This window comes from Caloenas nicobarica, chromosome 3 (assembly GCF_036013445.1).
Source record: "Caloenas nicobarica isolate bCalNic1 chromosome 3, bCalNic1.hap1, whole genome shotgun sequence".
NCBI classification, from domain to species: Eukaryota; Metazoa; Chordata; class Aves; order Columbiformes; family Columbidae; genus Caloenas; species Caloenas nicobarica.
The window spans coordinates 103,583,020-103,598,450 of NC_088247.1; the positions used below are offsets into that span (position 1 = coordinate 103,583,020).

Consider the following 15,431-nt stretch of genomic DNA (forward strand, 5'->3'; position numbering starts at 1 on the left):
TTGCAGAAAAAGCAGCTTATTTTTTCTACTGGAAAGTACCTATGCCAAACTTCCAATAAATACAAAATTCTTGATGTTCTATTGAGAATTCTTCCCACAATATTCTAGAAAATGAAAGGTAGAAAGCTGTGATCTATCACACTTTGTACTCAGCAACTGAATACATCTCCCCAGAGAGTGAAAAAGATACGATTTCTCATAATCTAGTTCCACACTTTACCTCTGTCTAATTTTCACAATGAGCTATTTATTGTTTTCCAAGCTCTTCTGCAACAGTGTTCAGGCTGAGAGCTTCAGCCACCACAACCAGATGATATGGGAAGGACCACAGAACCAGCCTCCCTGAGAGAGAAGGCATTTAACCTAATTTATTTAAATCCAATAAGCACAAGTCCTGAACCTCCTTCCTGTCTCTCAGGAGAAAGCAGCAGGGGGAACTGCCTCCAGCAAAGCTTTGGGGACACGACAGGGCATCTCCTGTGCCAGGACACAGGGACCTGCTGTGCTGCAGCTCCGCGGTGTCTGGGCAGGAGGTACAGACCTGCTCTGGGTCAGTGCCTGACACCACACGCTTCTAGCAAAGACATTTTTAGGATGCGATCAGCTAAAACTCACCTTCAGCTGTTTTTCCTGCTTTGATTCTTTCTCTTTTTCCTTTTTCTGTTTCTTTTTCACAGTCACATTTCCATCTACCTCTTCTCCTTTTCTCTTTCTAATAGAGAAAAAACAAAACACATACACATGAAAGGAAGTTATTTAAATGCCTGCCCAGCAGTTACCAGAGCTCAGTTTACTGACTGCCAATATCTGCAGAGGCTTGAATATCCTCGGTTTTGGCAGGCAAACCCATTTTTCAAATTCCTCAGGGCTAGATTGTAGGCATGTACTCGGCTCTGCAACTGAGCCACCTCGATCAGGTCAGGTACACTTACAACTTTTCTACAGGGTAACTATGGTCTGGCAGAAGAGCACATGAAATATTGCAACATTTTCAGGCATATTCATCTGCACTTGTATTATTTACACCTCAGGCATATCTAAGAATCACTGAAAATGAGCATACCGCTCCAAATCTGAGGAGGTGAAGCAATGCAGACTGAAAGACTATGGTGCCTTTCAGCTGAATCAGCAGCTTGATTTTTCAACTAAAGACAGTCCATATTGAAATAAAGGACAGCAAACTTCGTGACTTTAATAAGCTAATATGCTGGGAAAACAGGTATTTCGCAGCTAGTTTCTCTTCAGACTGGAATGAAGTCAGGTATCTGAAATCAGACCAGAGGAAGTTTCTACTTGCAAGTGCTCCCAGGCTGACAGCAGTTTCGTGATGTGCTGCTGTGCAATTGTGTGTGAGGAAATTCATTGTCATTAGCTGGGGCCTTAGAGCTGTGCAGGGAGAAGCTGCAGAAAATGCTGCTCAAGAAAGACTGGAAAGAAAAGGAAGCCAAATGAAAAGCGGAGGATTTTGGCAGACTTGAGAATGACAAGAGACCTCAGAGTAAGATCATTTGTGTTTCCAGAGTCAAGCCATGTCATCCCCTTGGTCTGCCTGGCTTCAAAATACATCAGTATCAATAAATCAAATCAGTGTGTGCTCTCCTCGTGGGAAATAAAGGGAAATTTTGCCCCACTTGAGGCAAGACGGGTCTAGTTCTTGAGGCAGCGCACAAACAGCTTGGATCCTGCACCTCATTTTGACAGATGCTACCGTTTTGGAACATCAGCCAGGTTTCTTTTTAAGACAGCATCTGTCTTAACTTTATAAGCTGTGGCTGATGGTTGAGCCATAAAGTTGACATTCTTGATTACTCTCCTACTTACAATTTTTAAATATTTTACTTTCTAGTGCTTTGCTACTGTTAAGACTAACCCTGTATGACAGCTTATTAGCTATAAAGCTGCAGGAGGATGTTAAAAGGCACTTTTCTTCCAAAGACTCATGTGTGAGAGACCTGTAAGTTCCAGTAACTGTCTTGGCCTGAAAACTGGGCCAAGTTCTCATTTTACTTGCAGTGGCCACTACTCACCTGTCACTAGCACCTCTGACCAAACCATCATTCAGAGCACTCTGCAAGTCTTCAAGGCACCAGATTTGCAGAATTCATCTTTCAGCTGTCCCCCTGCGAGGTCCTATTTGTGGAGCTGGGGCTATGCCACAAGGTGCCCTGCATCAGGGGGACAACAGCCCCGCTGTGCTACCAGCAATCGCTCACATTTCTTGAAGAAAAACTCCATATTGTTTTCTAAATCAGCAAATGGGAACCAGTGTGGCAGGACTGGATACAGCACACGCAGAGCTGTGCCTTCAAAAGTCTCCAAGCCAAGCAACCCCCGACTCCTCCCCAGCAAGGAGCAAGACCAGAGCATCCACTGAGCCCCACCACGAGAATAATGACTTCTTTATGCATTAACAGCCACGGGTACACAACACAATTGGGGGACAGCACATCAGCTTGAGTACAAAGTGCTCTGCTGCACCTTCTGGAGCCAGAGGGCTTAATAATTTATTATGAAGTATTTAGGACGGGTGCCCAAACGCTGTGTATCTGCAGTGCCTCTCCCTCGGCAGGCTGACAGTCAGGCTGGCTCTGGTGAGCCAGCACTCACTCCTGTGCCGTAACTTGTCTCCCAGTCCCCAAAAGGAGGAAAGCCAGCACACCAACCGCTGGAAGGCAACCCCCCTGCCAAGAGGCCCCATGACCCAGGGAAAGCATGCAAATTCCAGCAGCAACTCACACTTTTGGCAGCTCCTCCTCAGAGTCAAGGGGACAGCGGGTTGCCCTCCCAGACAGAGTAATTACTGTACCTGTTCCAGCCACTTGAACAGACCACAGAGCGGGAAGGATCATTCCAACCGCAGAGAGGCATAAAGCTGCCAGTCACGCCCTTCTCTTTTGTCCTTGGCTATGTGCAATGTTTAAAGCAAACACTAATCATAATTTTATACAGCCTGGAGAAGGGAACAGCAAAGCTGAATTCACCTTGCATCCTTCCAAAATAGCAAATCTTAGCGGGGGCGGGGGGCGGAAATAAAAAAAAAATCGACAAAATACACAATCACTGACACACACATTAACTTCATCTGCCATCCTCAGGACCAAACACTGAGTTGCACACGGCAGCTGGGTGCCACTGTCTACACCCCTTCTGCTGGGGAAGGGACAGTCTGCCCACACGGAACCGGTACGGCCCAACAGCTTGCTTCAAAGGACTGGGACTTACCAGCCAACACGAACCACTTCTCACCTTCATGGGGGATACACAACTACAGGATTTATTCCAACTTTCAAGAAGAGGGAGGTGAACTGTCACACACTAGCCTGGCCCCTCCTTGCCACCTACTCCATTTTTCATGTCCTCCCTACACTGAAAGTGAAGGGTGGAAAGGACACTCACGATAGCAGTGAAACACAGCGAGGAACAACCCCCCTTTTCTCTTCCTCCCTGTAAAGCACCACCAGATTGTTGCTGACCTGAGTATTTACCGTCTGCCTTAGGCAACCTCTGCAGTTAATCCGGTGCTGTGTGACATCTCCGGAATGACACTTTGCTCCAGTCCTGGGCAGCAATTCTACCCAAACAAGCCAGGCAGAAAATACAGGAAAGTATTACAGCTTGGAGCAGGAAGGCCAAACACGCTACTGAAGAAGCACAGTCAAAGCTTGCAAGCTGCTCCTGCATTTCCTATGTTGGTACATGAGCACTCTTCCCACAGAGAAGCTGCTGGCAAGGACACAAAATCCTCCTTCTCCAGGCCTGCGAAGTGCTTGTGCTCGGGCACGACAGCCCGTAGCCCAGAGGAGACCAGAGCCGACCAAGGAACGGAGCCAGGATCCTTGCAGGAAACATTCCCATTTTTGCCCTTCAGAGGGAAGGGATTTTCTAACCTATTCTCGGTAGCCCTGCTTGGCACCTCACTTCTCATCTGCAACAGGCACGTCACGCTGCCATCCTTACGGAAAGGGCTGACAGGGCAGTCCCACACTATGAGCTTCTCCTCGGAGCATGGGCTAGACAAGCAGGAGCAGCACATGAATTTGGATGTGTCACATATGGATTGCAGAGACATCTGAGTCAAGACGTAACTTGGATGCAGCACAATTAGACGTATCTTTAAAGATCATTTTGAGAATCTCACCTACAGCAGATGCTGTAACAATTTCTGTGAGATGCTGTTATTTCTGTCATTAATTTCTGTTATCTGATTGAATGCACAAGATGAATTATCAGAGGTAATTGCATCTCATTCGAGCTTCTGGGGTGTTTTTCTTTTGACTTCTCCGGAACTTCTATGCTTGGCAGAAAACTCACCACGTAGGAAGCACACCACACCTCTCCACTCGTTCTGTTTATTTACACTCGCACTCATTCAGTTTGTTTGACATACAACTATTTTTCCAATTGACCCTTGACACCTTTGGCTCAAACAGCAGAAGAAAGGTAGTGGAGCGTAAAAGCCAGCCAGCACCTTCACAGTTGAGGGCCTCATTCATGCAGTGCTTAGAAAGCAGGAAAGATGAGACATCCTGCTGCTTTTCTGGCGTGGGGTCCCGGTTCATGTTACCCTACATCACCAGTCTAAGCTTTTTTCCACTGCAATTCTCAGCTTTCATTTACACTGTGACTTGGCAAACTACTCTGCGGCCTATCTTTGCAAAGCCTTCACATTTTGCATAGCATCTCTGGAGTGGCCCAGAAAAGCAGAGTCAGGGCAGACAAGCAAAAAACTTACAGAGTCAAATCTCTAGAGCTTTGCTGAAGACACAGGAAAAAACTACAAATAACACTGTTAAACTCACACACTGCTCTAGGACGAAGAGGAACGCGCGCCTCAGCACAAAAAGCAAAGGACTGCTTGAAAAGCTAGTGATGCATTAAAGTGCTCCACTTCTCCTTGCTCCCTGCAGCACACAGAGGTGAAATGCCTGCATGAGAACACGGCCGGCTGCCATGCAGATGCACACAGCTCATCTCGGCCTCCAGAGAGGTGAACAGCAGAGAACCTGATGGGGGTCCGGCAGGAGCACCCGCTCCTGCAACATTGCAGGACCATCCCCACGGGACCCACACAACCGTGGGACACTTGTGGAGTGACCAACAATAAAGCGTGGAAGTTGAACAGCAGCCTCTCAACATATAGATCAGCTAATGCCCACTCTGCTCGATTACCTGTGTCCGAGGATGACACACACACACACGCACAGCTCTGAACGGTACGCCATGCCCATCAGTCGCATGTCTGGAGGACCAATACTGACAAAGACTGCACAGATTTGAGGTGGCTACAGCTTCTCAGAACCCACCATCAGTCTCACTGAACAGTTCTATGGTGAATCCTTGCAAAAACAAAGCTGAATTCATCCTACAAGGTACATGGAGAAGCACAATGTTTCATAAAAACAAGATCTTTCCTATTTGTAGGACCCAGAAACACCTTATGTTCCTTCCTCCATGAGGACAATACAATGCTAGCTTGTGTTATGAAGCATGAATCTAGGCGAAGGCACTTCAAAAAGCAATAACAAAAGTCTTCATTAACAGAGAAAGATTGACCCAAGCTAGCAAGCCACCTGGAAGTGCTTCTCTGTCAGTATAAGTTCCATCAAGAGCCTCAACTAAAAATTTCAATGCAAGGCAATGAAGTTTCAGTCATACGATGAAAGACTTAGCAAAGAAAAGCATCCAAGTGTAAACACTACATGCCCAATAAACACCATTATCAGATTCAGTGCCTGTCACAGATCAGCAGCTCATAGATAAGACATGTCAAATCAATTCTCTAACAAGCGGTTAGAGTAGAGAAACCATCACTGATAACAGCATCACACAAGCAGGCACAGAGCCCAGTATCCGTTTGCATTAAGCACGTGTTATTTTATGGTTGAAAGCCCTGCATCAGTCCTCCAAGTCACAGCTGCTGGTCTCTGCACTTTCTCAAGGCAGTCACAGGGGTCAAGCAGACTGCAGGCTCCAGGGACGGGGAATTTGTCTGTTGTCATCTGCCTAAGGTCACAGGAAGGACCAAATCCTCCTATGACCAATATTTTTTTAAGAGAGACGTCACAAAACATTTATCACGGATGCACTTGAAGGCAAGCAATGACTCCTCTAGACAAAGCAGTTTGTTGCATCCCCCACATACCCTTCACTCTTGGTAGCCGGGAGCTGCTTCTTCAGAGTTTCTTTGTCTTCAGCTTTCAAGATGCTGAAGCCCAGGAGCTGGGTGGCCCCATACACTGGGAGGAAGCCCAGCTCCGCTCGGCGGCTCACGAAGCAGTCCGGGTGGTACCAGTTATCTATCATTCCCAGCTGCGGCTTCTCGGGATGCACCATCTTCTTGGAAATCCGGATCTGGCCCTGAGGCAGATTAAAGCAATGCAAAAGCAATTGTTAGGCCCTTCTGGAAAGGGCAGGGTGTTAACAAGTTACCAACATGATGCTTCCTAAACACCTGTAAAACAGCAACAGTTCCCCTGTCAAAGCCTACAACTTTTGTTCAAGCTCTTTCACTACAGCTCCTCTGCTTTCTTCAATACCCCTTCTAGGCTGAAAAAAAACCCAGCTTTTTAGGTAGTTTTCTGTTGAAAAAGCACTCAAAACAGATAATCCTGTAGTGTTTACTTCAACTCCTCAACTCCCAGTAAGCTTGAACAAGCAAAACTCATGAGATAAACCCCCATGCAGGCAACTCTAAAAAACGGCTTCATGCCCTACCACTGAAGCATGAGCGCTAATATGATCTCACCCTGTCATACTGCAAATTACTTTTCAGATGCCCAAGAAGCAGTTGTTCTAGGTGCTTTTAGACTGCAATACCTCCTGCTCCAACAAGGAAGCGTCCACACAACAGTCATCAATGTTTCTGCAGACACAGGCATAGCAGCACTGGTGTTTGGCCCTTGCCAGTTTCACCCAACTGGCAGGTCTATTCACATCAATCACAGGCTCACAGCTTCATTTTGCCAACCGTCTTTAAAAGCAGAGCACCGAGACGTGTTCAACAACAGGGCTGCATCATTAATTAGCTGCATCGCTGTTTTTGTCTGCTTTCACGGAGTTAACATGCTGCATACAAGCAGAGCTGGTCTGGCTGAGGAGGAGAAAGAAGCCAACACCTTTGCAGTGCTGCAACAGCAGGAAAAGCTGCAGTTAGGGGTGGCTTTCTTGCCACAGAAATGCTGGCGATTGGTGTTCCAGCCTGCTCTAAGACCCAAGTGAAGGGAAGCATCAGCAGGTTGGAAGCCCAGCCTACAACACCTGAGCAATGCCTTTACGTCAGCTGTCCAGGACACAGCTGCTCCTCAGACACAGAAATGCAGCTCTGCAAGTGCCTTCCATATGCAGGACAGACAGGAAGCAATTATAGAAGTCACTGTTTGAATTGGAACCAGTGGGGAAAAGACAAGAGAGAGAGAACTAAGAAAAGCTTTTTACCTTTTCTATTTTCTGTTCGCAGCCTTTGCAAGTACTTCTGTTAGACTTGGCATACTCTGCAGCAAAGTCATTCAGGCTCTTCTCGGCCTTGCCACCTCCTTCCTGTTCCCCTCCTTTTCCTGGAGAACAAAGCAAATACAGAGTTCAGCTTCAAAAGGCATTCCCTTATTTTCTTCTTCTCTGTTCCAGATTGTTAGCAACCTGGATTAATAAACCTCTGTGTTCCAGCAACATATCTGTCAAGAATTTGAATACAGAGCAAGATAAGCAGTCCATGCACAAAAGCACTTTTAAAATAGAACGAGTTCTTTAAATAGCCAAGTAGCAGCTGTACAGGATTGCTTATTTAATGATTTTAAAAGACTTCCAATGGTGCACAGAGCTGACCCTTTTTACTTCTTTCCTGCAAGTAGTGTAAAATGAGATCTTACTGAAGAACTGACTGTAACAGGAGTTAACAAACAGCTCCGCTTCAAAGCGGAACTTCTCTTTTTTGTATTATGCATTTCAACAGGCAGACATAAATCTAAAACTGTCCAGCATCCCTGGTTTACAGAGATATGGCAAGTTTAGTCTGGTCTGTCCTTAGACCCTTCTCACTTGCTCCCCTGAGTTACTAGTTCACAGCGTAATAATTTCAAAGACCTACCATAACCACACGCTGCAGTGAAGGTACCATTAAAATAACATACTTCAATAGCACTGGTTAATATTAAAGAACTGAAAACAAAATACATCAATCATGATAACAAGAAATATTTGGCAACACATCTGTCAACTGACTTGGCTTTTTCCCTTGTTGATTTAACATGCTGGATCATACCGCCAGCATCCTAGCCCTGGAGTGTGGAGATGTCACAGTTCTTCCGACACCACTTGCTGAAGGGACACAGCAATCAAATAACCACAATGACAGCTCGAGAAGAGAGAGCACAGTTCCAGCTGAACCTCCAAACACCAGAAGACCTCTGCTTACCTCCTCCAGGGCCTCCAGTTTCAATGGCTTTCTTGATTTTCTCCTGGTCTTCCCACCGGAGCTCAGGGAAGCCGTCAATGTCTGCATGGGACAAGATTCGAGCCCGCTTCCAGAAGCAGCTGTAGTGGTGCCAGTGAGGGACTTTGCCATCAAACATGGGCGACTAGGAAAAAAGCACATTAGGCCACAATGAAGCAACTCAGAATCAAGAAGGGGCGGGGGGGGGGGCGATAAAAAGGAGCATCTGGGTAAACAAAAGTGATTTTTTTGTTGTTTAATTAAGAGATGGATACTATTTAGGACAAAGTCTAAGAGAAAAAATCTCATATGACAGACAAGCTGCTGAAGAGAGGTCCAGAAGGGGATATACGTGGAAGGAGCATTTATCTAGCTTAACCAGTTCATCACCCTGCTGCTTAGCCCATCTGTTTTACTCAAAACAAAAAGGTCATAGCCTCAGCGTGGCTATACCAACCCTGAGCAGACACATTCTCTATGAGAGTCAGACCATCTGCAGGCATGAGCAAAGCAAAACAGAGGTTGTGGAAGAAGTAACACAAACAACAGCACAAGGCTCATCTGCTACAACCTCCTTTGGGATGGCTACAGCACAGGAGGCTGCTGGCCTCGCTCTGCAGGACCTCCCAGCACAACATGCAAGCCTTTTGAGAACCACTTCTCAAGCAAACCGTCCATGCTCTGGAGAGCCCATCGCCAGGCATAAGACAGGAGGAGCAGCTCCAAGTACTGTGGCCTGAAGGCGTTCCTGAGAGGGCTGCAGAAGTCAGAAGCAAGATTTAAGGGGAACACCAGAGCCCAGCAAAGTCCTGCAGTGGGAGAGAAGCATCACCCACGTCCTCCCAAAGCGCAGCTCCGGAGCACCCTGCCTCGCACCAGCCTCGCTGTGGAACTGCTTTGCTTGCCTCTGACTCAGACACATCGAGTACCAACCTGGCACCGTTCCGGTTACACATCAGACAAAATAACCGTATAGTGGTTTGGCTCCAAGGAATGCACACGAATATCTCTTGTACTAATAATACTCAGCTTTGAATAATTATTATTGCTGATGACAAAGAATTAATGACCTAGGAAAGCATTCTACACACCACTCACCAGCAGAAGGGAGATCTCCAGGCTGAAAACAGGAGTTTCATGCAGGAGCAGGAAGGAAGAGGAAAGGGCTTTGAAGACCACAGGGCAGGACTAGGAGAGCTGGGAGCCCCAATTACAACTAACCATCAAGCAAAAGTGTAAGTTGACATTTGTATTTCCAGCTGGACTCTTCCCACGAGCCAGGATTTGGATGACCCAGTTACCCTCACAGCACCACAGCCCTGAAAAGGACTCATGGCTCTGTAACCAAGACAAAGGCTTTGGGGGCACAAGGCACTGGGGAGTGTGGAACGGTGTAGAGCTGGCTCAGTCTTCAGGACAACCATGCAAACAGCGAAATTTCCACCATATGCAGTTGTGCACCTGCAGCACGACTTCTTGCTGTGTGGGAAGTGAAAGGCCTCCAGGAGAAACAGAACTTGTTTACAGAACTTCTCCCAGATCACCTGTCTCTAGGCCATGGTTTCCTAAACAAACTATGGAAAAAGGAGAGACCATTTCCCTTTCACATCACACATGCAGATAACAGAAACAGTTCAGTTCCGGCTGGAAGCAAAAGTCAAAGCCACACCGGGCCTCAGTGCCTGTTCCATGCCAAACACCGAGCATGCCACTGTCATTCAGAGCTCTTCATATGAAAAACCAAACCAAAACGGCAGCTATAGTACAAATGGAACCTAGATAACAACTTGATCTGGGCCTCCCTTTAACTCCTTCTGCACAATTGGCAAAAGATCTCTGTGCACTGAAGGTGGTGCAGCGGAGGCTGTTCTGCAGGGGATTTCCCCGAGAAGAAACAAGAGGCCCAGGTGCCCTGGTGAAATTCGGGCCCTTGCATGGGGGATGCTCAGCAGCAGGTTATGGAAAGTGCTCTGCTGGCACAAAAACCAGCAGTGGGGAGAGAGCCATTTCCAGGAGAGATCAAGCAAATTCAAGAGTGGTTGGGGGCGGGGGGCCAAAATCATAAGGGGCTGGTGTAAGCCCAGCAGTTTTGGGGAGATGGTTGGCTAAAAGGCAGTGGCTCTGTGAGGGATGCTGCAGACCCAGCTGTCCCCCTCCACCTGCCCCCAAAAGATCGCTCAGTAAACCCAACCCTACAGAACCACACACATCCATTCTGCCCGGCTCCCTGAGCTAATGCACGCTGCAGTCCCTCAGGGCTCAGCCTGAGGAAGGCAAAACTGCCTTGCATCAGCTTAAACTGCTGGGGAAATACAAGACAGGCAGGGATAACAAACGTGAGGGAACCGGAGAAGCAGCAGCCGGAGCAGGGAGGAGGAGCAGAGCAGACACCGATGGAGGGCAGCAGAAGAAACAAAAGGAGAAGGCAGCCGGAACACGTGCGAGCAAACGCTGCAGCTTGGCACTGCAGGGCTGAACAGCCTTCCCAGGGGACGGAGGCTCTGGGGAACAAAAGCAAAAGCCGGTATTTCCCCTCCGGGGAACCAGCTGCTGTCTCCAGCCCGGGCCGCCGGGCACCCCGGCGGGGAGCCAAGCCCCGCCAGCCCCGGCCCTTCCTCGGCAGCTCCAAGGGCAGCTCTCCCGGGGCACAAGCGACTCTCGGCCGCACAGCGTGGTACGTTCTCCAGAAATGGCTCCTCAGGCGGCTGGGAGCCTCAGCGCCCGACTGCAGGGCTCAGCTCTCGCGTTCGCAGCCCGCGTCCTTGCTACCCTTCCACAAATACACCTTTCACAAGGCGCACACGCACACCGCATTCAGCCCGCCGTCCCTCTGCACCACCTGAACGCTGGAGGTGCCTTTTCACGCCAGCCCAAGACCCGCAGCCTGGGACGGCAGCTCTTCGCCCTTCCCGAGCGACCTCCTGAGAGCGGCACTTGCCGCCCCTTGCAGAGGCCAATTCCCTCCCCATTTTCCCACACCAGGGTGCTATTTCAGGCCAGCCAAAACGGCTGCACAGGGCTGTGCACAACACCCAGCCCCCCGACCCCAGACGAGGCCCTTCCCTTCATTTTGAAAGGAAGATGAACAAGTCTCTTCCCCAAAAGGCAAATAACTTGAGGACTGCTGACAGCAAAACATGCCTTCGCGTTCGGTCTGCTAATTGCAGTTCGGCTCTGTTTCATGTCTGCAATGTGCCAGCCAGCTCTGTAAAAACACCTCTCTGTTGCTGGCAGCCCAAGCCTGCCCGCCAGCCCCGCAGCTCTCCGGGCTGGCAGGGGACAACACGGGGCTGTTCACGGCGTCTAACGTGTTTCGGGTCTCAGCTTCCTCCGTCTCGCATGCAAAGCGCGCACCGAACCGAGATGCCCCTGACCCGCTACAATACACGCCGAGTGACGGACGCTCCCCTGGGCACAGAAAAGCCGAGGCAAGGCACTCGCCTCCCTCCTGCACCCACCTCCCGCTCCGGACAACAAAGGGCCTCTGTGCGCGGCCCCGAGCCGAGCCCTCCGCTAAGGCACTTAACGGGGAACCTTGCACCGCGCCACCCCCAGACGCCTCCACAGCCCAGGCCACCGGCAGCGCCGGCCTCCGCGGGAGCAGCTCCCCGGGGCGGCGGGCAGGGCTGCTGCGGGGACCGCGGGGAGCGGCGGGCGAAAGCGCCGCTGCTAAAAATACGCTGCGCTCGCCCCCGCGGCGGCGGAGACGGGCCCGGCCGAGCGGCTCCGGACGGCCGCAGGGAGCGGAGCCCCGACCTGGCCCCGCCGCCGGCCCGGAGCCCCGCGGTCAGCCCGCCCGGCCCCCTGCCGGCCCAGGCCCCGCCACGCGGTACCTGCACCATGAGCGCCAGGCGCAGCGAGTCCTTGGCGATGCTCTCTCCGCACTTCTTGCAGGACGCGCGGCCGCTCTTGGCGTACTCCGCCCGGTACAGCTTCTCCGCCGGCTCCGCCATCGCCGCCGCCGCGCAGCCACCCCGCGCCGCGCGCCCGCCGCCCCGCTCTTCCCCCCGCCCGCGGGACAGCCAGCCGAGCGCCGAGCGCCCAACCCCGCCTCAGCAAGCCGGCCGGATCTGCCGCTCGGGCATCGATTCGGAGCGCCTGCCGGCGCCTGGAACGTTCCGGTGCGCTGCGGTGTATCAATGGGGGGTGGGGAGCGGCGGCGCGTCACGTGGCGCCGGGGTCGCGCTGCCCCCGGGGCGGGGGCGGGGCCGGAAGCCCAGGGCCCCGTCGAGCCCCATCGCGCCCCGTCGCACACGGTCCGACGGCCCGGAGCAGCCGAGCCGAGCGGGGCTGTCCCCTTCCCCAAAAGAGCCCTCCGGAGACGCGAACGCGGCAGAAGAAAACGGGGTGCAGAACGGTGACCGGCTCCTCCCGCTGCCGCTCCATCGCCCGCCCCCTCGGTCCGAGCTCTCCAGGCCCGGCCGTTGCCCTCGCACAGCCGGCCAGGAGCGGCTGCAGCCGAGGGAGGGGCCGCCCCCGGGCTCCGCCAGCGCTCCCCGCCCCGCGGCGGCCTCGGCCCGCGGAGCCCCAGCGGGTGCTGCGCGGCGGCGAACGAACGAGCGTCACCCCGCGGCGGAAAGGCAGCGCCCGGCGGGAGGTGCAGGCGAGTCTCCGGAGAGCCTCCCCGGAGGGACCACCCCGCCGGGGAGCCCCGGGACGTGCAGAGAAACGGGGCGTTTTGTGTGCAGCCGCGTCGCTGCCGCTGCCGGGGCAGAGCCTGCTGCAGCAAGCGGGCTGCCGCGGTTTTGGGACGGCCTGTGTCCGCAGCTGTCCCGCACCCAAGTATGGGCCAGGTGGTTTCACTCCCAGCCAGGAGTTTCCTCCCGTCCCTGGGGATAACTCTTATGTATGGGTGCTGAAGAAAGCAAAAAAAAAAAAAAAAAGCACTTCGATTAGTTAAATCTTGGCTTTTTCGGTTTTATAGGAGGTAATATCCTCAAGTAGCAGCAGATGGCATTGGTTCTGTAGCTTTGCTGGAGCTGGGAGGAGGAGAGCACTGAAGTTACTGCAAACGCTTCTTGAGAGTTTGTCGTGTCTTTATCGTGATTCTGGAGTTAGGGTTCAAGTAAAGCAGGATGTTCAGTCCCAGGTGGGCTTCAGACACCTCGCAGGTATCAATCACTTGGAGTTGCACAAGAGCACCTCAGCAAGCCTGTATGGCCTGAGATGTTAACGCACCTCTGATTTGTACTTTCCGCCTCCCGGTTTGTCACACGCTTGCTACGAAGGTATGCGGTGTTTGCCTCCCAAGAGCCTACAGACTAGCATTGCGCGGGGGACGAAAGGATGTGTACCCTAAGCACGTCCCTACAGATTTGGGGAAGGAGGGGAAAAAAATCTCTGTAAAGCACTAGATGGTGCTGCATCCACAACCATCAGATGCAGATGCTCGATATGCAGTCTTCCACTATTTCTAATTACTCCTTACAGAAGTTTCTGAACCAGACACCAGCGGTTCAGAGGCAGATCAGCACATTTAATCTCATACCAGAGAAAAGTGAAAGGTCCAGGAGAGCTCACCTAGATGATCTGACCAGGAGCCAGAAGTGGTCCCTCCCCATGCTGCCCAGCATCTCTGCCAGGGCTTTGCCCATTTTGAAGGTGACTGGCAGTGAATCAGGGAGTTGCATTCACCCATTTCGACAAACCTACCACCAGCCTGCTCCATCAGTTTTTTTGAGAGAAAAGCAAATTACACACAAATAATGGTTGACTCGCAAGAGTTGTCCAGAGTCAAGTCAATAGACTGTTTAACTTGGATCCTGCCTCTCCCAGTGACCATCTGCCAGGAGCTGACACAAGAAAGGCCAAGCAAACAGTACTCGTTCTCCCAAATATTTCCCAGCCTCCTGAGATTTGTGGCTTAGGGATTTCCTGCCTGCCATCATCGTGGGGATAATTTTTCTTCCAAGAATATATCCAGTTCATCTGAAAATACGCATTTGTTTATACGGTATTTATTTATAGGGCTTGAGCAAAAGAGAAATGGCTTCTTGTTAGTGTTTCCTCTGGCTGGGGCCATTTTCACTTCTAAGGAAAAGCAGCCCTGTCTAACTACCAAAATGCTGCTCCACAACCTGCAGCCTAGAGACCAGCTGAGGATCTGTACAATATCATGAAGTAGTCTACGGAACGATACACAGACATTCACCAGCATGCAAGCATGAAAACAAGCAAAGAAAGTCACAGTAACAAGTCACTGTTCGAAGTTTAGCCTAATTTTTTTGTTTGTGAATGCAAACCACTAAATTAATACTACACAAAGTGGGGTTTAGTGGATTTTCTTTTTAAAAAGGGGTAGGTGGTTCTTCTGTATGAATGAGCCCAAACACACCGCTTGAAAGGATCAAGCTCGAAGCTCTGGGCATTTCAGCTTTTCGACCCTACCTTGAGAATGCACACAGGAGTTTCGATGGTTATAACCAGTGTAAGTCTTGCTTTGAAACAGGAATGTCTACACAAAGAATTACATTGTTATGCTTATTTTTACTGCAATGTAATTTCCTCTGTAGGCAAACTGCCGACCTGATTTGTGGTGTTAGAGCTGCCAAATCACGTTAATCCCTTTCATAAATCTGTTGATCTCAACAGATCTCAACCCGCCTTGCTCTGCGCCTCCATTGCCCGAGTGTGACACGTGGATCACAACACGTCCCTTCCGCTGTCCCGGGGCAGCGAGGAACTGGTGAGTTAGTGCTCACCCAGGGCCCTCACTAACACAAACAGCACCGAGGACACACAAATTTTTTACAAACCAGAGAATGCTCTGGCGGCAGCCATGAGAAGTGGTGTTTGCGTGGCCGGTTTCCTGGGGGACCATCCCTTTAAGTCAATCCGGTATTTCAAGACTCCTGGTATTTGGCTGCTGGGTTTTACCAGAGGCTGCAGCAGGAGCAGGGACAGTAAAAGAGGAAAAGATGTTTATGATCCCATACAGGCTGTCTACATCCCTTTCTAACAATATTCCCATCTCAGTGCACTGCTCTCTTTTGGGATCCTGTTG

At 50.7% G+C, this 15,431-nt stretch overlaps 1 protein-coding gene across 1 annotated transcript in view; it reads right to left on the bottom strand.

Moving 5' to 3' along the window:
* Positions 1 to 12,518, bottom strand: part of PARP1 (poly(ADP-ribose) polymerase 1) — a 36,107-nt gene extending 23,589 nt beyond the window's left edge. Inside the window, exons 1-5 of the mRNA XM_065632451.1 lie at positions 12,262 to 12,518; positions 8,411 to 8,573; positions 7,435 to 7,553; positions 6,143 to 6,357; positions 616 to 712 (exon numbers count right to left, since the gene is read on the bottom strand). Of these exons, the coding sequence (XP_065488523.1) occupies positions 616 to 712; positions 6,143 to 6,357; positions 7,435 to 7,553; positions 8,411 to 8,573; positions 12,262 to 12,381 (714 nt within the window). The 5' untranslated portion in view covers positions 12,382 to 12,518. The remainder of the gene's footprint in view (positions 1 to 615; positions 713 to 6,142; positions 6,358 to 7,434; positions 7,554 to 8,410; positions 8,574 to 12,261) is intronic.
* Between the last annotated feature and the right edge of the window lie 2,913 nt (positions 12,519 to 15,431).